Source organism: Chlorocebus sabaeus, chromosome 7 (assembly GCF_047675955.1).
Source record: "Chlorocebus sabaeus isolate Y175 chromosome 7, mChlSab1.0.hap1, whole genome shotgun sequence".
Taxonomy (NCBI): domain Eukaryota; kingdom Metazoa; phylum Chordata; class Mammalia; order Primates; family Cercopithecidae; genus Chlorocebus; species Chlorocebus sabaeus.
The window spans coordinates 74,872,405-74,894,722 of record NC_132910.1 but is presented as its reverse complement, the minus strand read 5'-3'; the positions used below and the strand labels follow the sequence as shown (position 1 = coordinate 74,894,722).

The following is a 22,318-nucleotide window of genomic DNA, read 5'->3' as shown; positions in this document are numbered from 1 at the left end:
AGCATAGCAAGAGTGACCTTTACTCCAGTTCCCAATAACTTCCTCATCTCCATCTGAGACCACCTCAGCTGGGACTCATTGTCCTTATCACTATCAGCATTTTGGTCAAAACCATGCAACAAGTTTCTAGGAAGTTCCAAACTTTCCCGCATCTTCCTTTCTTCTTCTGAGCTCTCTAAACTGTTCCAATCTCTACTTGTTACCCAGTTTCAAAGTCACTTCCACATTTTCAGGTATCTTTATAGCAGTGCCCCACTTCCGGTACCAATTTTCAGTATTAGTCTTTTCTGACACTACCATAAAGAACTATCCAATACTGGGTAATTTATGAAGAAAAGAGATTTAGTTGACTTACAGTTCCATAGTTTTAACAGGATGCATGACTGAGAGGCCTCAGGAAACTTACAATCATGATGGAAGGTGAAGGGGAAGCAAGCATGTTTTACCAAGGCAGAGCAGGAAAGAGAGAGAACAAAGAGGGAAGTATCACACACTTTCAAACAACTAGATCACATGAGAACTCACTCACTATCATGAGAACCACAGTGGAGAAGTCCACTCCCATGATCCAATCACCTCCCACCAAGGCCCTCCTCCAATTCAACATAAGATTTTGGCAGGGACACAAATCCAAACCATATCAAGGACAAAACTGATTTTCCTCCTTTTCTCATGTATGTACGTGGCTTTCAGTCCCTTTATCCTCTAGGCTTAGGGGCTTTAGTTGTCATGAATCCTTCTCATAATTCTCTTCTGCTCAATTGATTGCTAAAAAAATATAAACACCAAGACGCAAACAAATCCAAACAAAATACTTCTGTGGGTCAGCTAAAGCATGGACTAAGGTAAGGTTTCCTCTTGTCCAGAATCCAGTGAGCTACTGGCCTTACCAGATATTGAGTCTTACTGTAAACCATATGATAAACAGCATTTAAATCAATATGGTATTGCTGAAATGATGGAACTAAACCCACAATCCAGATCCAGATATTTACAAAACTTTATATTTGACCAAGAACTCATTAAAAATGGTCCTGGGATAACAATGTATTCCTATGGGACGAAAAAAAGGACACTGCATCTCTTCTTCTCATCATAAAAAGTAAAAATTCAGGTGAGCTAAAGACAAATGTGAAAGAAAAATTCTGACTTTTGCTTATCATTCATTAATTTATTTTTGGAACTTTAAAACCTCTCATAAAAGTGTACTGCACTATCCTATTGATTTTATTACTTTTCTCTTACTTCTTTCTAGGTTCAACATTTTTGTCTATTGTCATCTTGTTCATAAATTCTGTGCCTCATAAGAAAAAAGGACTACGTCTATTTAATTCGCTTCTGTGTATTCACTACATAATACACTGCTTAATAAACTATATATTTGTTGAATGCTTGAATTGCAAGGAATCATCCTTGTTGGAGAACATGTTTTAAGGACCACTAGTGTTAACTATTTAATGATACTATTTAAATATAGAAAAAAAACTAAATCAGAGAATACAGCTTGAAAACTACAAAATCATAGCAAATGTATGAATTCAAAAATTGCAAAAATAATACAATTGAAACTAACAGAATGAATTACATGTGATGGATGATGTTACCTTGAAATTAAACCACCAATATTGAGTTTAATAGTAGAAATATTGGTTATTTTGATTTCGAGCGTGAGGTATCATTCCTCAGTCATTATCATTATATATCTTTTTCATAACTGTAGTGAGTTTACTTTATATAATATGACTGAAATAGATCTAAATGGCAGTCTTTCATTTCATAAATTGAGCTCAGTTTTTTTTAGAGTCCAGATTTTCACCAATGGCAATAATAATATCTCTGAGTATTTACTATGGATAAGGCACTGTGATAATTCCTTCCATTCATTCATTTAACTAACTCACTATATTAACTGATTTATTTAACTTTTTTTTTTTTTTTTTTTTTTTTTTTTTTTGTTTGAGACGGAGTCTCACTCTGTCACCAGGCTGGAGTGCAGTGGTACGAACTCAGCTTACTGCAACCTTCGCGTCCCAGGTTCAAGCGATTCTCCTGCCTCAACCCGAGTAGCTGGGACTACAGGCGCGTGCCACCATACCCAGCTAATTTTTGTATTTTTTAGTAGAGATGGCGTTTCACCATGTTGGCCAGGATGGTCTCAATCTCTTGACCTCGTGATCTGCCCGCCTCGGCCTCAGAAGTGCTGGGATTACAGGTGTGAGCCACCGCACCCAGCCTTAACTTGTTTTATTAACACCATAAAGCAGAAAATAATTACTCGTCACCTCAAAGCAACTCAGTCACTTCCAGTTTGACACCAGATATATGCTGAGTCTGTGCTCAGTTAATTTAGGATTTATATTCAGTCAGTTCAGTGATCCATGTTCAATTCCATTGCTGTCTAAGATTGCCTATCCCTCCCTCCTCAGTCTCAGAATGATGTCTGGATTCACAGGGCATTTATATAACAGCCTGGGAAGGATGAAGCTGGGAGCTTGCCCTACTCAGTTTCCAGCCTGGTTTTGACCTGGTCCATTCACTGCCAGGATTCAGGAATCCTGGGCTCAGCTTCTGCCCTGCCTGACCCCAGAAGACCAACTTGATAGACCAGATTGAAGGGTTGGCTTGGGCAAGGATTTGGTCCTTTAGCCTCTGAGTTTCTAAGGCCATTCCTGGGGAATGTGCTATGGGGCCCTTGGTGGGATTCATGACCAGGCTGTGGGCTTGCTTCAGGTATAATTTTTAAGTATTTAGATACATGGTTTGTGAGTTTTCACCTGTACTTCATAAATGGTGAGAGCAGGCATGAGAAGAAGAAAATAAAATGTGTCATTTTTTATGAGTGTCTTGGCTATTTTCAGCCCTTGCTCCATCTTATCTGTTCTAGCCTCAGTGCTCTAGTGCCTCCTGGTTGTTTTTAGTTTTTTCACTTTATTCTTGTTTTCTCATTATTTTTCTTTTTGTGCTAATACAGACATGTTTCTTTCATATAATGGTATTTTAAAATATTTTATCTAGGCTTATTTATACATTATGCGTTGGAAGAGTCATTCAGTATCTAGCCATTCCTCTAGAAACAGTAGGTCACTGTCCTAAGTATTATAATAAATATTATAAATTCATCATTTCAAATGGCTCAAAAATACTCATTCTAATCAGAATTATATCAAATATCTATTGCTGCCTAGCAAGCTACCCCAAATACAATAGGTTAAAACTATAGCTATGCACTTTCACAGGATTCTGTGGTTTGGCTGAGTGGTCCATCTGCAGGCTCATCCAGGCTCACCTGAGAAACTTCATTCATCTGGGGGGTCTACTAGTGCAACCTAACCCTGGGTACCCCAATTTGCCCAATTTGCAGTGTTTCTTGGGCCACGTTTTATTGGCCAAAGAAAGTCTAAGGCCATCCCCAATTCAGCAGAGTAGAGAAATACTCTCCACCTTTTGAGAAAAGAGTCTTACAAAGTGCCGTGGATAGAGTAAAACATAAATCACATTTAGCAAATAAAAATACATGAAACATAGTTACATTGGAATTTTAGAAAAATAGAAACTTTTTGAGTGTAAATATATCCCAAATATTGCATAGGGCATATATATAATAAAAAAAATTCACTGTTTAACTCCAAATTTAACTGGCTGTCATGTATTTTATCTTGAAACTCTAGTGGCTGTTTTATCATTATTATTAAGCTGGTTTACCCCACATTGGCTTTTAACCTGTCCATAAAACAGTCATAGCTTGATTTAGAAAATCTCAATCAGTAAGTATGTACCAATTCATTTGTATTTATTCTCATTCTCACATCTCTTCCTAGTACTTTGAGAGAATAAAGAACTATTCAGTCATAGAGTGTTGGTTTCATTGTTGCTGTGGAAAATGGATATTTTCAGGGATTCTCCCAGTTTATATCTGAGGACATTGTCTCTTGGATCTCACCTTCCAGGCTACAAGACACACCTATTCAGACGTCCCTCATGAATGGAAAACCACAGTGCCTCTGATGGAGAGCAGAGCTCAGAAGTACATCAAACAAAAGACTTAGACTGGAGCAGAGCAGCTTCCTAGGAAGACATAATAGATGTTACGATATTTCTTTTCCTTTTTTTTTTTTTTTTTTTTTTTTTTTTGGTTGAGATGGAGTCTCCCTCTGTCACTCAGGCATGATTTCGGCTCACTGCAATCTCCACCTCCCAGGTTATAGCAATCCTCCTGCCTTAGCCTACCAACTAGCTGGGATTACAGGTGCCCACCATTACACCTGGCTAATTTTTTGTGTTTTTAGTAGAGACGGGGCTTCACCATATTGATCAGGCTTGTCTTGAACTCCTGACCTCAGGTGATCCACCTACCTCGGCCTCCCAAAGTGGCTGGGATTACAGGCGTGAGCCACCACACCCGGCCCAATTTTATGATATTTCTAAAGAAAACCTGTTCTGGCAAGAACAGTACTAATATTTATTTATATCTCTAATTAATGTACCTCTGACTTTTACTCATGGTATTACTGAATTTCCTCAGGGTGCATAATTGTGCAACTAGGCTTGGAATACATAAGACTTTTTTCCTTAAGGAATACTATTTAATAGATGAGAAAAAACATGATGAACACAAATACAAGTACAGTATATAAAGACAAGAGCAAAGAAATCATTTTTCCAAAAGCCAAAGAAAAAGAGTGGCTAATATCCAAAAAAGCTCTAGTTGAATAGGAAGACCACAAACTGAGATTTAATGGCAGGGATGACGTGACAGGCTGAGCAGGGAGAAGAAAACTGTGGCAGAGATAACTGTTTTTTCTCCAGGATCCAGTCTCCCCTCTTTCCTTAGTTATAGAACTCTCAGGTTTAGCTGGGTAGGTGGCCACCTGGAGTCAAGACTACACTTCCCGGACTCCATTTCTGCCAGTGTGGGCCTGTGCTTAAGTTTTAGCTGATAGAATGTAAATGTAAACATTGTGTGCCATTTTCTAGAAACATCCTTAGTGAAAGAGGCCTGCCTTTTCTCCACCCTTCCTACCCCTTGCTGGCTGGAATGCTGACAAAGGGGCAACAGCAAGAAGAGCTTTCTTGAAACGTGGGATAGAAATTATGTGCTGAGGGTGGGGGAGCAGCCAGACCAAAGGAGCCTCAGTCTCTGACACCACACAGTGCCATCCGCACCTGAAATAAGTACCCTCAGATTTCATTTCTATAACAAAGAAATGAATGCCTGTCCTCTTGAAGCCCTGCTTTGGGGATTTTCTACCAAGTGAAATAGCATCTACTCATAACAGACACGTAACTTAATGGCAAAATCAACTGCTTAATAGAAGATCAAAACTATGAATACCAAAATATATTTCCAAAGAAGTGATCATGTAATGCAGTTAGAAGCTTGTTATTCCCTAGGGCCATTCAGGCAGGTTTCCAATTGAAGACCTGGGAGATGGGGAAAATATTTGAGACCAACTCTGAATGAGCCTGTCAATGAAGAGATTTATTTTCAAGAAAAGGTCATAGGGTTAAAAAAAAAATAATAAGGATCATTTCCATGAAATAGCTTCAGCCAACTCCTACCAAATCAGATGGAAAATAACTACAAGTCAAAGTTGCAATGAAATTAATGTAACTTCTAGCCATTTTCTCTTTGCCCTTAAATACTGCTGTAATTGAGTTGTAGAGTAAGTCAGCAAAACATCTACCATGACACATCACTTTCTTGAATATCAGTCTGCACAATGACAAGATAATTAAATTACTGTGTTATTATCAAATATAATTTCCAGGAAATTTAACTTCTTTCTTTTCCAACTGACAAAGCCCAAAATAAAAAATTGAGCATTAAATTGGGCATTACTTAGGGATTTGAAAAAAAATCTATTTTCTCCCAACACAATTAATTTCCAGAAATTTCTGTTACCATTATTAAGCCATTAATAGGGACTTCCTAATAATTCTATAAAGTACAGAATAGACATTTCTCACTTAATCTTTTTATTCTTTTCATTAATTGTTTTTAAAGTTGCATCAATCTGTTAGACTGGTATTTTAAACTTTTTAGATAGCGTCTTTTTTATTTCCTTCTTTAAATTTTACCTATACCTTTCCACAAGGAATTTCACAGGCATTTGGGAACTTTCAGTTCAATAACACACTTTATATTATGGATTTTATATTCAAGAAAGGTATATAAATATGTAGCAAATCTTGGAAGCCTTTTAGGTGTGAGTGATGGCTGCTCAGGCAAACCATGGGGAAAGATTGGAAATGATAATGGTGTTCATACATCCTCCCATAGGCAGTGAACAAGGTTGGTCACATTGACTCTATTATGACTGAGACTGGCAAATTTTACTTGGTTCCCCAGAATCAGTGAAAAGAGATTTTGAAAACATATCCATAAATCTACTGTGGGTGTTTGATTCAAATATTCCTATCTTAATATGTAGTATGGTATTAAAGTCTGCTTGGCGTAATTTTTTTCAAAAGGAGAAAAAGCAAAATAATAAATAAAATAGACAAGTAAAGGACCCTAAGAAGCTCAATTCTTTTTATAGTCTTTATATATTCATTGATATAATATCTTCTAGCTCAGCCACTGTCTGTAATACAGCATCTCTGCTTTTTATTTCACCATTTCAACTCACGCAAATCACTCTTGTGTAAGGGTGATCGATAATGACTTCATCAAGAAATCCACCATTAATGTATCAGTCCTTGTTTAACATTACCTTTTTATCTTTTTATTCTTTTCATTAATTGCTTTTAAAGTTGCATCAATCTATGAGACTGGTATTTTAAACATTTTAGATGGTGTCTTTTTTTTCTTTAAATTTTACCTATATCTTTCCACAAGGAATTTCACAGGCATGAAATGATGTCCTCTCACAATAATGACTTCTCCCTACTTCCAGAAAAATCTCTTCATTCTTGGCCTCCATAACCCTAATTTCTCTTGGTTTTCCTCTTACCTCTCTGAGCAATTCTTCTAAGTCTACTTTGCTGGCCTTCTCTTGTAATAGGCTCTGAAGTGCCAATGTTCCCCAGGGTCTTGATCATGGCATTTTCTTGCATTGCACATTTCTATGGTTCAAGTACTACTCATATGTTAGAGCTTCCCAATTCTATAATATTATCAGTCTTGGAACTCTCTTCCAAGATTCATGCCTTTACTGCTTGTATTATTCTGAACTTTCTTTTACCTGAACACCCCTGAAGAAACCAAACCTGGACAAACTTCTTTTATTTCCTAAATCTCTTCTGTCCCTCATCCCACCTTTATCCAACCACAAATCCTATATACTCTACATGCTAAAAACCCTTCATGTCCATCTTTTATTTGTAATCTGCATTCCCACTGTCCCTTATTCAGCAGTCATCTGTACGGTTGCAAAAATCCAAAGAGAAACAAACAAGCAAACAAGAACTTTCTAAATGATCTTCCTGCTTTTAATTTCATCACATTTCCATTGTACTACTGCTTATGTGATTTTTCTAATATATGTAACATAGCCACTTTCCTATTCTACATCTTAATGTGGCTTTTCTTTCCTTAAGTCAATATCCACATCCTTAGTAGGTTATAGGAAGCCATTCATGCTCTGAGCGCCTTCATTTCTGGGTTCTTCTGCCACCCTCCACACACTCACTCACTTCAGCAACCTTGAACACTGATGTTTACTATGTGTGCTGCAAACTTTCTTTCCTCTGTGCCTTTGGACATGCTGATCTCACTGACTCCAAAATTCTTCCCCTCTTTTTCTGCCAGGAAAATTTATCTTTTAAGACTTACCCAAAAATTTCTTCACGGCTAGGTCAACCTCTTTTCCTAAGCCATATTAGATGCTCTCTTTCTCAGCTTCCTTTAGCATTTTGTACATGCTTTCATTATAGCAATTTATACCACGGCTTGTATGCATTTCTTTATATATACTTTGTATAGCCTTTTTTTGTATATCCTTCCTGAGGAAAGGAATCATATCTTATTCATTTTTATGACAAACACCAGGCACAGTGCCTAGTGCTTGAAAGATGTTTTTTATATTAATATTAAGCAGAGAAGGAGGATATGCATATGAAAGATATATGATCCCTGATTTCAAAGAAATAACATTACAATATAAAGATTTATAGTGGAAAAAATATAAAATAGATTGCTTATGTTCCACCAGAGAGTAAAATTAGAAGAATTTACAAAGAAAAAAATTACTCACTAAAATAACATACTCTCTAATCTTTGGAGTTATCTAACTAGCAAGCAGGAAGCATCAACAGTTAGTGAGCTTCTGATCACTAGATTCAGGCTGAAAGAAGATGGCTTAATGTCTTCAACTCGAATGTGGTCTCTATTCAACCCTTGTATTGGATGACAGTTTAGACCTCTACAAGCCCTGCGTGCCTGATGTCATTCTCTGAAAAGGCAGACAATTAAGGGATTCTGAAATAATATTTTTAGTAAATAAGATTATTTGGTATCTCTGCCTCAATTCTGTAATTTAAAATACTAAATTTGAATTAATTACAGTGTATTCATAGTAAGAGTTCACTAAAATTTTATAATTCCACAATATTCTGGGAATGGACAACTAAAGACATTATTCTGGATTTATTTGGTGGTAGCAGAGTACAATAATTAATACCTCCTTTCCCCTACCTGAGACTGGACACTTAGTAAAGATGAATATAGGAGTCAGATAAATTAAGGTCAAATATTACGTTTGTTATCAATAAAAATGAACAGCTTTGGGTTACTGATAAAGCCACACTCTTCTGCAGGCCTAATAATATACCCTACATTGAAAATACTGATTGCCTTAGTTCCTTTTGTGCTACTAGAGCAGAATACTATGCACTGGGTAATTTATAAAGAACAGAACTGTCTTTTCTTTTCTTTTCCTTTTTTTTTTTTTTTTTTTTTTTTTAAGACAGAGTCTTACTCTGTCACCCAGGCTGGAGTGCAACGGCCTCTTCTTGGCTCACTGCAACCTCTGCTTCCTGGGTTCAAGCAATTCTCCTGCTTCAGCCTCCCAAGTAGCTGGGATTATAGGCACCCACCATGACACCCAGGTATTTTTTGTATTTTTAATAGAGACGGGGGTTTCACCATATTGGCCAGGATGGTCTCAAACTCCTGACCTCATCATCCGCCCACCTCAGCCTCCCAAAGTCCTGGTGTTACAGGTGTGAGCCACCACACCAGGCCCCTAGAACTGTATTTTCACAGTTCTAGAGGCTGCAAAGTCCAAGATCTAGATTCCAGTATCTGATCAGGGTTTCCTTGCTGCATCCTAACACAGCAGAAGATGGAAGAGCAAGAGAGAGATAAACTCTATGTCTCCACATGGCAGAAAAGCTAAAGAGATAGAACTCACTCCCTCAAGACCTTTTTATAGCAGCATTAGTCCCTTTCACCTATAAACCTCCCATCTGGCCCTACCCTATTGCATTGGCAATTAAGTTCACAACACAGTAATCTGAGAGGACACAATCAATCCATAGCACCCATTCATCTAAAGATGCTGGTTTCCTCTGTTGAGACTGCCAGAAGGTAAAGAGCAGAGCCAAAGAAATTTGGGGAGGATCCAGAAAACCTTTAGCCAACCATACTTTTTTTTCTTCCCCCATTTTCAATGGTCAGTGGAAGGAGAGTGAGTGAGTGGGTGGAAAGAAATTAGAAATGCTCCTCTTATTAATTCTTCTGGAGAGTTAAGAAGACTTTTCCTTTTCTCTATGGATGCATGAAGAATAAGGAAGTATTCTAACATACTCTTAAGAGCAATGTCATTTTCAGTAACTTCCTACTCTACAATTGGCCTTACATATTAAAAACACAATCTTCTCTGATATTTTGAAAGATTCAAAATTTAGCAGCTGTACTGAAAACTAACCTGTTTCTTTAGAATAACTTCACTATTTACTTATGTACTCATGCCTTCAAAAAAATATTTATTAAATGCCTATCATGTTCCTGGTTCTTTTATGCTAGTGATCAAAGAAAAATAAGCCACCATCAATGTCCTTAAAGAGCTCTAGCTGGAGAAATGGCCAATTAACTAATAATAATAATAATAGCAATATTATTATTACAGTAATAATAATAATTATTATTATTAATACACAGTATAATGGAGGAAGGACTATTATACCATGAACCCAAAGGGGAAGGGGCAATTAATTACTAGAATAAAGAAAAAGAAACATTGTAATAAAAATAACAAAAACATACTGTCCTGATGTAGGCTTTGAAAAATGAATAGGAGTTCACTAGGAGAAAATGAGTGGGAACGAAGCTATCCCTCAAAAAAGAAGGCTCACAGGCAAAGGCACAAATGTCTGAATATTCAGCATCTCAGAAATCATTAAAAGGAAAGCACATTTGATATATGTAAAATATTTTCACATTTCACATAAAGTTTATTAAAGCAGGGAAACTTTTGCGTAGTTTAATAAAATTACAAAGCTCTAGAGGTGAGGCATTTTGAACTAGTTAATAACCAAATAATTTAAGGAATTATTCATTAACCACTAACAAATACCTCCTGCATCCCTCATCTTTGGTTGAGTTCCAACAGTAATATCTCAGAGGTCTTGGCACTTGAAATCTGAATTTAAGCATTTATGTCTACAATATAAGGACCAAAAATATTTTGCTTCTGGGTCATTAAAATTTTTAGAATAATAAGCCCTTCCTTAGCAGCCTTTCTATTTGGTAGAATGCCATTCAGGAACGTTTTCTGTATCTGAATTCATAGGGGAAATAAAGTGGTGCTCTTGTTAAGGAAATCCATTTCCTCCAAAAGGACAAAGTATGACAAAGACTGTTTTTCCAACTTAATGTAAATTTCATAACATCAGCGGCGTGAAGTGCAAACTGCCAAATGGAAAGGCTCACACACGTCCCATCCACATAACACATGGATTCAGGAGGGGCAGAGATGACATTTACTTTAGGAACTATACATCTTCCACACAGCTTCTAAGATCTGCACTGGTGAACCCACTCCTGTCTATTGAAGTCTTTGTCTTTATTAAATGCCTTCTTTCAGGATGGCTAAAATGATGAGAGGTTTTTTGCTTGCTTTTCTTCCTCTTTTCCTGTCTCTTTCCCTTTACAGATACAGCCCCAGTGATTGAAAAACCTGACCTGCAAATCTGACCGTTCCACTTATCTAGGACTATCTCTAAGTACAAGGTCGACATTATCTCAGCCTGCATCCTGTGTAATTATAGTATTTGGCTGGCATTGCTGAATAGGGGCTGAAATCCATCAGGTTTTAGTTAATCTTCCTTGAGTAATCACAGCTGGTTGGCCGGAAAAAAATGATTATGAAATAAAGTTGTTGTGTCTCAATAATAAAGATTACTGATATGCAGGGCAAGCTCTATCTAAGGTTAACCTTTCTCTACATATGAAGGCTCTGTATAACTGAGGAAAGATAGATTATTTCTGAAAAGTCTGCTTTGCTTCAGATTTTAACTTCTTTCTTTTCACTTTTACTAAATCCCCCACCAGTCCTGAATTTTCATTACACGGCACTGAAACACATACACTAACCCTTTGGAAGTTTTTCAAACAGATTCAACTAGCAGTTTAATGGACATGAGATCAGTTTCCTTCGAGTCTTTGAATAGAATCTCATGTTGTTTTATTAAGAATCTTTTTTATTGTGCTAATCTTGAGGCTATGAGTTATTCACACTATAGACAGGATGAGAATGAACCTGCATGGTGATATTAGAGAGCATGTCAAGTGATATTGTAGTGGTGCAAGCTGTATATTCAAAACATAAAACAGACTTACACAATTGGAGAAAACTCCCCATCACTGTCTATGCAATATGAACAATCCAGCATACGTCCAATCCAATAATTTTTACTCCTTCTTATAATAAGAGATGATCATAAAAGATTCATCTAGCAACTGTAAAAAGGCACAGATGGTGGTATGGTAACAGCACATATTCTGTAGTCATAGCTAGCTTTGCCTCTCACCAGCTGTGTGACTTTGGGTGAATTACTTAACCTCTCTATTGACTTAGAGTCCTCGACCTTAAAATAGAGATGATAATAATAGTAGCTGTCTCATGTGCACATCATGAGGATTAAATGAGTTAACATATCCAGGATGCTTAGAACAGTTATTGGCATTTAAAAAGCATAGTAAGTGTTCACTCTTGATAACATTAAAACATATAAAGAAACAGGATTGGCGGGATCCTAACATTGTTGGATAGGCAGTAAGTACAACTTGCAAGATCTTTAGCCCTAAATTCTTGTTTGATACTTGACTTCAGGCTATTAACATTTAACCAGAGACTCATAAATAAAATGAACTGTAGTTAAACTCATCACGTTAATGCTTCTACTCATGAGAAAATAAGAACGCACATAAAAATAGTATACCATGGATTTTGTCTGGAAGGGTAAGATGAGAGCAAGAGGACAAGGGAAGATGATTTGCTTGAGGCTGATGGTTCTGGGCATGGTGGCTTCCGGACTCTTCCTTATACCATTGCTGTCATTGCCCTTACAGCACATGACTGGGATGACCACGGAAGTTCCTCCTACAAAGAAATACATTTCAGTTTCTGAGTTTCCAAGCACATTTTGGCATCCATGACTTGGCTATTGCACTGACTCTTCTTTCTTCCTAATTACATCCCTAATGTAAATACATCCAGCAATAATCCTTAATTACATCCTCTTAATTATACACCTACTGCAAATGCATGCCAACTCTCCTTTGTCATCATTTAAGTCAATTGGTTAATACTAAACCAAACAAATACATAGACACACAAGAAAGCTATCAGTGAGAAGTTTTGAATAGAAAGATATGTTGAGAAATATGTATTTTTCATTTTTATTTTTTAAAGCCAAAGCAAGTTTATTAGGAAAGTAAAGGAATAAAAGAATGGCTACTCCATAGGCAGAGCAGCCCCAAGGTCTGCTGGTTGCCCTTTTCTATGCTCATTTCTTGATTATATGCTAAACAGGGGTAGATTATTTGTACCTCCCATTTTTGGACCATATAGGTAACTTCCTGACATTGCCATGGCATTCGCAAACTGTCATGGTGCCAGTGGGAGAGTAGCAGTAAGGGCGACCAGAGGACACTCTCATTGCCATCTTGGTTTGGGTAGGTTTTAGCTGGCCTCTTTACTGCAACTTGTTTTATCAGCAAGGTCTTTATGACCTGTATCTTGTGCTGACCCTCTATTTCATCCTGTGACTTAGGATGCCTTAGCCTCCTGGAAATGCAACCCAGCAGGTCTCAGCCTTATTTCACTCAGCCCCTATTCAAAATGGAGTTGCTCTGGTTCTAATGCCTCTGACATTTCCCCCCTCCCTTTTATAAAAGAACCCTTAATCCTAGGGGTTGCAGAGGGACGATGATCAGTCTTCTGTAACTTCTTCAGGCTGAATAGGGGCGAAGTTATACCTGCCTAACTATTGGGTCTCTTGCATTTAGCATAGAGAGAAGTTCAGTCAGAAAGCAGTGGTACAGTGAGGGCCATTCATAACTCTTGAATTCCAACACATGGTGATATCTGAAAGGTTAATAACTATTCAATTTAAGAAAACATTGAGTAAGCTTATTCTGCATTCCTACACAAGATTACAACAGCAATAGGAATGTGTATTTTTAATAATTCCTCTTAATTTCAGTTTAAAATTTTAGAAATTGCTTCTTAATCGTATTACATTTCTTTCATTTTTATGAATCTTATCTGGATTTTTAAAACACAACACAGAGAAAAGTTTCAAGATAGAGTCTAGATGTCCATTCTGTGTTTGTTTATAAAGTTTCAGATCATCATCCATATATTTCTGTATTTTCATTGATCTTGCAATATCTTCTTTTATTTGGCTGAAGATCATGTATAAAACGTCAAAGCATGTGAAACACATAGATCTTCTTTAAGCACAAAAAGAATTGACAATCCATTTGAGAGTCATTAGGGTGTATTTTATAATCTAACATGAAATTATACCTGTCTATTTTCACCACAATAAATCTGCATGGCTCTTACTAATATCAAGGAAACTTATTAATGTGTCTTAATGGAATGAAAATTTAAGAATAATAAGCATTTTGAAAGGTAACACCACTGTCAATTGAAAGACAAACATTTTTTAAGTTAGATTATTTGAGGGATAAAGTGACTGTATTTTGGTTCTTGAGAAGAAGCTATTCTCCAGACATCATCTTTTTAGGAATTTATAATGGAAAGATTCTAAAATCTTGTTTTGCTCCAAAATTCTGTCTCTAGATATAAGGAAGAGATTATATAAAATTAAACTTTTATATATATAAAGATTATATAAAATTAAACTTCAGAAAAATAGTAAAAAGTCAAACTATGTTAAACAAATCATTATGAAAATAGAACCTTCATAAGATAATCACTTTCTAGATTTTTTTTAAGCAAATGTTTGTTTTGTTTTGCTTTTAAATAATGTTCACTGCTGCTTGTGTTTCCATTCCTATAGGAGGCTTCCTAACATCTGTTTTCCATTTTTTTTTTTTTTTTTTTTTTTTTTTTTAATTTCCACACATGACCTTTGGCCTATTCTCTGTGTTTGGAGAAAAACAGGAATTAAAGTTGACATTATCTCTATGCCTTCTCCAAACTATATAAATTCACATTTGTAGCCTGTCTTATATCTAAGCACGGGATTTCTGACCACAAAATCAATTTATCTATTGTTTAGGAGGAAGTTTCATAATGTTCAGAATAAAGACCTATAACCCCATAGTCTGGGGTTCTGGGGTGCTGCCAGGGCTTCAAGGCACAAGAATATTTTTTCTAGATCTGTGGTCACTGTGGAAAGTGTATCTGGCCTAACCCAGTGTTCTAGAAAATCCCCAAATCATGAAACAAAATGAAGTTCTTTTCATAATTCTAGCATTTAATCTCTCACATGAGACTGAAGAATGTGATACTAATGTAGTATGAAAATTATATTGTGTGTATATTTTAAGCATTAGACAAATGAGCAGGTACTTAAAAATCCTGTATAAGAAGTAAAACTTTTCACCAAAAGTAATGATGAGATAAAGAATTTAATATCATACTAATGCATACTACACATTAGAACACAAAAATCCTGAGCTGTACAGAACAAATATTCCAAATAAGTGGGTGAAATAGCTAAGAGACTGGCCAAAGGAGCCTCTCTTTTTTTAGTATAGATGCTGGGTATAATCTATACTTTCATATGTTCTTTCTTTTAATTGTTATAATTTACATACTGAAAGTACACAGATCTTATGTATACAGCTTGATGAATGTTTCCATAAGGATATACCTGTGTTTTATGCCTTCTTAAACAGAATGTTCATTTAAACATTACAGTTTTCCTGATAGCCTCAGAAAGTATTGTGTTAAAAATACAATATTGACTTCAAGGTCTAATGATATGCCTGGAACCCCCTTACCCCTATATTTAAAGTCAATTGGGCTTTATTTTACTTTGGTTCTTTTGTTTTCCTATAGACGTCCGCCTTCTTTATTGCTTTAGTTTTCTTTACATCCCTGGGCTTAACATGGGGTCAAATAAAATGTTTATCAAATGTTTACAATAATGAATTGGGTATCAGATGTCCATCCTTATGGATATGATCTACACAGTGAGACTGAGTAATATTGAGTATTTTGTTATAAATAGATAAGTATTAGTAATGTTAATGAGCTTTATAATGTAAAATATCTTATAAACCTAAACTGAGGTAAGGCTTGGTACATTAATGTTTTCTAAGGCCTGCTAATTTAGAAACTACTTACTCTACTGATTAAGACTTTGGATACACAACAGTGCCTAGAAGGGTCCAGTCATTCAGAACCTAATGGAGACATCAAGACAACTGGTCAAGAATGACTAATGTCATATTACAGAATAAGACAAGTCTCATAAAAGACTGTTCAACAAACTGCCTGTTTCCACACTGTGGAGGACATATATGAGCTCTGTTTTCTCTATTTGAAAGCTTCGGAGACATTAAGATTTCCTAAAGCTTCTCCACTATGTTCAGAAATGGCAAAGAATTATATTGCAAAACTTTGAAGAGTTTGTCTGATTTTTACAACAAATATGCTCAACTGAGATGGGTTGGAAGGAAGACACCCTAAGGATCCCCCTGTTTCACCCCCACCTTCACCCCAGTATGTACTGGCTGCTCTTGTGAATGTTATGGAGGCAGTCACTAAGGAAAGAGAATTATCCTATTACCTAAGACACGTGATTGCAGTTGAAGAACATGCTCCATGCTCACTCCAGCCCTGTCTCAACTTGCAAACAGAGTTAACACAAATCGTAGCTTTTCTATTCCTTTTGGCATTAGCAACTAGTTTTACAAGTTTTCTTTAAAGAGTGAATTGCTTCCTATTTATCTATATAAAATGCTTTTGTACATATTTTGCTACATTTTTTAATCACAATGTAGTACCGTGGAAAGAACATTACCTGATAGGACAGAATACAAAATGTTCTGGGAAGACAAAGGTGGAACTAAAACAAAAGGATGGACCTTATAGTTTCTTTTATTTCCATGATTCTAGGATAATTATTATTAGTTACCTATTTGTAAAGTTGCCTGGGTTTCTAAACCTTTTTCCCAAATGTTCTTATACAGTTCTTTCAAGTAGCAACTTTTTAGACATCTGTTAATGCTTTTTAATTCCTTAAAGAACAATGATAACCAAAATATTTTCTATGATGTATAGAAGTATGTAATTAAATCAGAAACCTTAATAAAGACTGGCTATTTCTGTTCACCATCAGACTTAAAAACTAGGAATTTATTTTTGGTTGACTTTGGTTTTTTTTTTTTTTTTTATGTGTCATACATGTGATTATCAAGGTAGTAAAAGAACATCTTTTCATGACACCAGAGTGGTTTAGTATGAGATGTATTTATCTGACTAGCCATTTGGACAATTCTTTATATAAATGTGATTAAATCCACTTCCATATTCTATACATATGACCCTTCCCTCTTCCTTTCTGAGTTTGTTTCTTTTTGAACATGGTTTATCCTCCACTGCAAAGTTTATGTATCTGATATTTCTTAAAATATATATATATATATATATATATATATATAGTCCTGTCACAGTGCAGGCATACATTCACTATTTGTTTTCTCCTCTTTTTGAAAATAGGAATTCAAAGACAATTTCAGGAACAAGGTAAGCTGTCAATTCTCTGAACAGCTAAGGCACTATTCTTAATGACTTCCCAATAGTAAGCACTACTAACTATTGCTAAGCCCAGTTTATGCTCCTCCCAAATCTGCCCATTCTCATATGCAAGTTGATTTCAGGTGCTATTGAATCAGTCCATACAACTTGAACGAGAAGCATAGGACAAGTGCAAGAGACAGTAGGGTTTAGAAGTTCTATGACTTGATTTCTCTGTCTTTCCACTCTCCAGCTAGGGCTCCAGAGCCTCCCCTGATTCCTACCTCCCCCAATCCTCTCAAAGTAAGGTGAGAGGGAAAAGCCATGGGGACTGCTGGCAGTCGTCCTCACTATTCCCAAGGTAAGAGCCATAGCTGCAGCCCCATATGCTGAATTCTACAGAAATCAGCTTGAGCTACAGATACCCTAAATAAGGTTAAGCTTTCTATTTTTTAAATGAAAGAGCTATCTGTAAATTCTAGATTTTAGAATTATAAATGTGAGGCCTATTATTAAGGTTCTCATACTCCAAAAAAAAGCTGTGTCTAATCTCTAACTTAATAATGATGTCTCTACATATGTTCACTGTATTTGATGATGAGTGTTGTTTACTAGAAGTGGGGATGTGTCTGTGTGCATGCTGCATCGTTAATTTTCCATGGGTCAATATATTCCTTCCTATTTCCCACATCATCTCTTAATGAAAAGTGCTTAAAAGACATTTAAATATGGCAGTGGACCGTGGGCAGCCAGGGTCGGTGAAGGATCCCAAGATGGCTGGGCGAAAACTTGCTCTAAAAACCATTGACTGGGTAGCTTTTGCGGAGATCATACCGCAGAACCAAAAGGCCATTGCTAGTTCCCTGAAGTCCTGGAATGAGACCCTCACCTCCAGGTTGGCTGCTTTACCTGAGAATCCACCAGCTATCGACTGGGCTTACTACAAGGCCAATGTGGCCAAGGCCGGCTTGGTGGATGACTTTGAGAAAAAGTTTAATGCCCTGAAGATTCCTGTGCCAGAGGATAAATATACTGCCCAGGTGGATGCCGAAGAAAAAGAAGATGTGAAATCTTGTGCTGAGTGGGTGTCTCTCTCAAAGGCCAGGATTGTAGAATATGAGAAAGAGATGGAGAAGCTAAAGAACTTAATTCCATTTGATCAGATGACCATTGAGGACTTGAACGAAGCTTTCCCAGAAACCAAATTAGACAAGAAAAAGTATCCCTATTGGCCTCACCAACCAATCAAGAATTTATAAAATTGAGTCCAGGAGGAAGCTCTGGCCCTTGTATTACACATTCTGGACATTAAAAATAATAATTACACAGTTAAAAAGAAAAGACATTTAAATATCAGACTTCATGTTATTACCATTATTAAATAAGCTTAAACTTTTCTTCATCTTTTGTAATTCTCAGTTGCAATAAAGTCTCCATTAAAACATTCTTCCTTCCCTACTGCCTCAACCTTGATCTATTTAATAGAAGTGGGCAACATCAAAGTATAACTAATGAACTATAAGACAATTTTAACACCTTCATGGACTAATTGCTAAATGGCTTTTATTTAATTGTCTAAGGACAGATCTCTGAGGATATAACCTGGTGACAACATGAACAGAAAAATTAATGCTAAGCTTTTATTGCAACAGACTAGCAAATACTGGTTGCTTGGCTGGTCCTAGCAAATCTGAATCGAATTAATACTTATCCAGTTCAATTATAACATTTGTCTAAAAACTGCTTTATTGGCATGAAATTGAATGGTTTAACAGAATTTTTCTAGCCCAAAGAAAAATATTTTATTATATTGGCCATTAATCAATTCTTTAAGAAAACTACTAAATGGAGATTGACTTTCAGAAAATTTCGACTTATTTAATAGTTATTTTGTAATTGAAGAGAAGTTAACATAATATTGATTTCTGCGTTAGGACAGAAAACCTTGCTAAGGTAAGTAAATATTAATAATGTTTTCACATCCCTTTTTTAAAAGGCAAGGTCTTACTCTGTTGCCCAGGCTTAAATGCAGTGGTGAGATCACGGTTTACTGCAGCCTTGAATTCCTGGGCTTAAGCAATCCTCCCTCCTCAGCCTCCAGAGTAGCTGAGACTGCAGGCATGCATCACCATGCCTGGCTAATAGTTTTTTTTTTTTTTTTTTTCTTAGATACAGGGTTTCTCTATGTTATCCAGGCTGGTCTTCTTATTCCTAAAATACAAATTGAAAAGAAAAGGAACTTCTAAATGAAAGTATAGAATCAATGAACTAAGTTCAGCTAACCAAAGCTGACTCTTAACCTTTCAGAAATGGGCTGCACCTCACACTAACCAAAGATCCTTTAAATGAGAAATCTGGCTTCACATATATAGATATGATTCAAGAGAATATTAACTGATTTTCTACGTTAGGAAAAATTCATCTCTCAGACCATCTCCAACCACCCAATCATGTATTAGTGGTGCTTTTGAAAAATAGTCAAAGTAGACCAATCTCTAATTTTTAGTTCAAAATTTTATCAAAAACCATATTTTTCTGAACGAGTTAAGTAGACAACAGCCTATGTATTAGTCCATTTTCACAGCACTGATAAAGACATATAGGAGACTGGGAAGAAAATTAGATTTAATGGACATACAGTTTCACATGGCTGGGGAGGCCTCACAATCATGGTGGAAGGCAAGGAAGAGCACGTCACATCTTATGTGGATGGCAGCTGGCAAAGAGAGAGCTTGTGCAGGGAAACTCTCATTTTTTAAAATCATCTGATCTCGTGAGATTCATTCACTATCATGAGAACAGTGCAGGAAAGACCTACCCCCATAATTCATCACGTCCCACTGGGTTTCTCCCACAACAGATAGGAACTGTGGGAATTACAATTTGATATGAAATTTGGGTGGGGACACAGTCACGCCATTATCAGCCTCCTTGATCTGATATTACACTGAAAATATAATAGTCTAGTGGTTTTTTTTTTTAACATTTAAAACTTGAACAAAAGCCAAATATAGTGTTTAAATTACCTTTATGTCTCCTACAATTATAATATGTGATTATTCAAGTGTGCAAGTTGATTTAACCTCTCTGTATGTTACATGTGTAACAAATGTTTACAGCTGTAATTTGTCCTCGCACACAGATGATTGTGTTCACCAAGGTACTGAAATAATGTACTTTGATTTCAGACTATAAACAGAATGTACAGTTCACAGCACCTGGAAAAGCTTGCACATCTACTGAGAGTCTGTCAGACAGCCTGAAGTACTGGAAAATTCTCAAAATATCCTTCTCAGTTCCATGGGAGGTGTATGGCAAAAGTGAGGTTCATCAAGGAAGTAAGAATCCCTAAACATACTCAACAGAAGGGGCACACTGAACACGCTCAACTTATTTACACCCATGGAGGATTGCCTTTTGTGGGATTCTTTATTTTAACGACTTTATTGAGGTATGATTACCATACACCAAGCTGTTCATATTTAATGTACACAGTGAGTTTGGAGATAAGTATAGACCCATGAAGCCATTACTACAATCTGCCATAAACCTATCCATCACCTCCAAAAATTTATTCTTGCCTTCCTATTTATTATAATTTTGTGTGTGTATGATAAGAATGCTTAATATAGGATCTATCTTCTTAGCATATTTTCAAGTATACAATACATTATTATTACAATAGATCTCTACTATAACTTTGTACCTCCTGTTTCTGACTCATCCCAGCCCCTGGAAACTGTTATTCCACTCTCTGCTTCTTTTAGTTTGACCGTTTTAGATTCATCACATAAGTAGTTTAGTATTTGTTTTTCTGTGCATGGCTTCCCTCACTTAGTATAATGTCCTCCAGGTTCATCCACGTTGTCACAAATGGCAGGATTTTCTTCTTTTTTGAGGTTGAATTAATATTCCTTTGTGTGTTTGTATGACCTTTTCTGTATCCATTCATCTCTGGATGGACATTTAATTGCTTCTATATCTTGGCTATTGTGAATAATGCTGCCATGAATATGCAGGTGTAGATATCTTTTTGACATATTGATTTTATTTCCTTTGAATGTAGACTCAGAAGTGGGATTGCCAGATCATATGACAGTTCTGTTTTTAATGTTAAGGCACTTTCATACTGTTTTCTATAGTGGCTACACCAATCTATATTCCCACTAACAATGTGTAAGGGGGTAAAAAGAAATGTACAAATATCATAAATGTCTTAACCCATTTGGGGTGCCATAACAAAATACCAAAAACTGAGTGGCTTATAAACAGTAGAAAGTATTAGGTCGCACAGATCTTGGAGTTGGGAAGTCCAAGATCAACATGTTGGATTCAGTGTCTGGTGAGGGCCCACTTTCTGGTTCATAAAGGGTGCCTTCTGACTGAGTTCTTACATGGTGGAAGGGGCATAAGGTCTCTCTTGGGCCTCTTATACGAGAACACTAATTCCATTCTTAAGGATTCTTCCCCTGTGATTTAATCACCTCCCAAAGGCCCCACCTCATAACACCATCACCTTGGGGATCAGGATTTCAACAGTTGAATTTTGGGGATAGGGGAACATAACACATTCAGACCCTAACAATAATGTCAAAGAGTAAATCAGTAAAGCATGTTATAAACAGGTTAAGGCCAGGCGCAGTGGCTCATGCCTGTAATCCCAGCACTTTGCAAGGCCCAGGTGGGAAGATCACCTGAGGTCAGGAGTTCGAGAGCAACCTGGCCAATGTGGTGAAACCCCGTCTCTACTAAAAATACAAAAATTAGTCGGGCGTGGTGGTGGGCGCCTGTAGTCCCAGCTATTCAGGAGGCTGAAGCAGGAGAAGTGCTTGAACCCAGGACGTGGAGGTTGCAGTGAGCTGAGATCATGCCACTGGACTCCAACCTGGGTGACAGAGTGAGGAGGAAAAAAAAAAAAAAAAAAAAACTAGGTTGAATAGATGGAATTTACGGTATTTTTAGTATAGTATTTTTTTAACGAAACAAATGAGAGTTTTAATTTAGGTAGAAAATGATGGAAAGACCAAACAAATATTTAATATTTACAAGACACAGTTTATGCTACCTCAGATCGACAGCTCAGGTGTCTTGGATGCAGCCACCAACTCATTCTCCAGATGTGCTCTGCTTGCAAAATTCAGGCAAAGGCTATA

At 36.5% G+C, this 22,318-nt stretch overlaps 1 protein-coding gene and 1 long non-coding RNA gene across 8 annotated transcripts in view; one reads left to right on the top strand and one right to left on the bottom strand.

Moving 5' to 3' along the window:
- LOC119621742 (uncharacterized) overlaps positions 1-22,318 on the bottom strand; it is a 472,197-nt gene that overhangs the window by 74,338 nt on the left and 375,541 nt on the right. For 6 of the 7 annotated variants that reach the window (XR_012093424.1, XR_012093427.1, XR_012093425.1 and 3 more), the window contains one exon: positions 12,385-12,545. The exons of the other annotated variant lie outside the window; for it this stretch is intronic. This is a non-coding gene — a long non-coding RNA (uncharacterized lncRNA). The remainder of the gene's footprint in view (positions 1-12,384; positions 12,546-22,318) is intronic. 7 annotated transcript variants of the gene reach the window in all.
- On the top strand, positions 17,886-18,506 carry LOC103236222 (ATP synthase subunit d, mitochondrial). Its single transcript, XM_007999747.3, has one exon. The coding sequence runs from the start codon at positions 17,894-17,896 to the stop codon at positions 18,422-18,424; it is 531 nt and encodes a 176-aa protein (XP_007997938.3). The 5' UTR covers positions 17,886-17,893; the 3' UTR covers positions 18,425-18,506.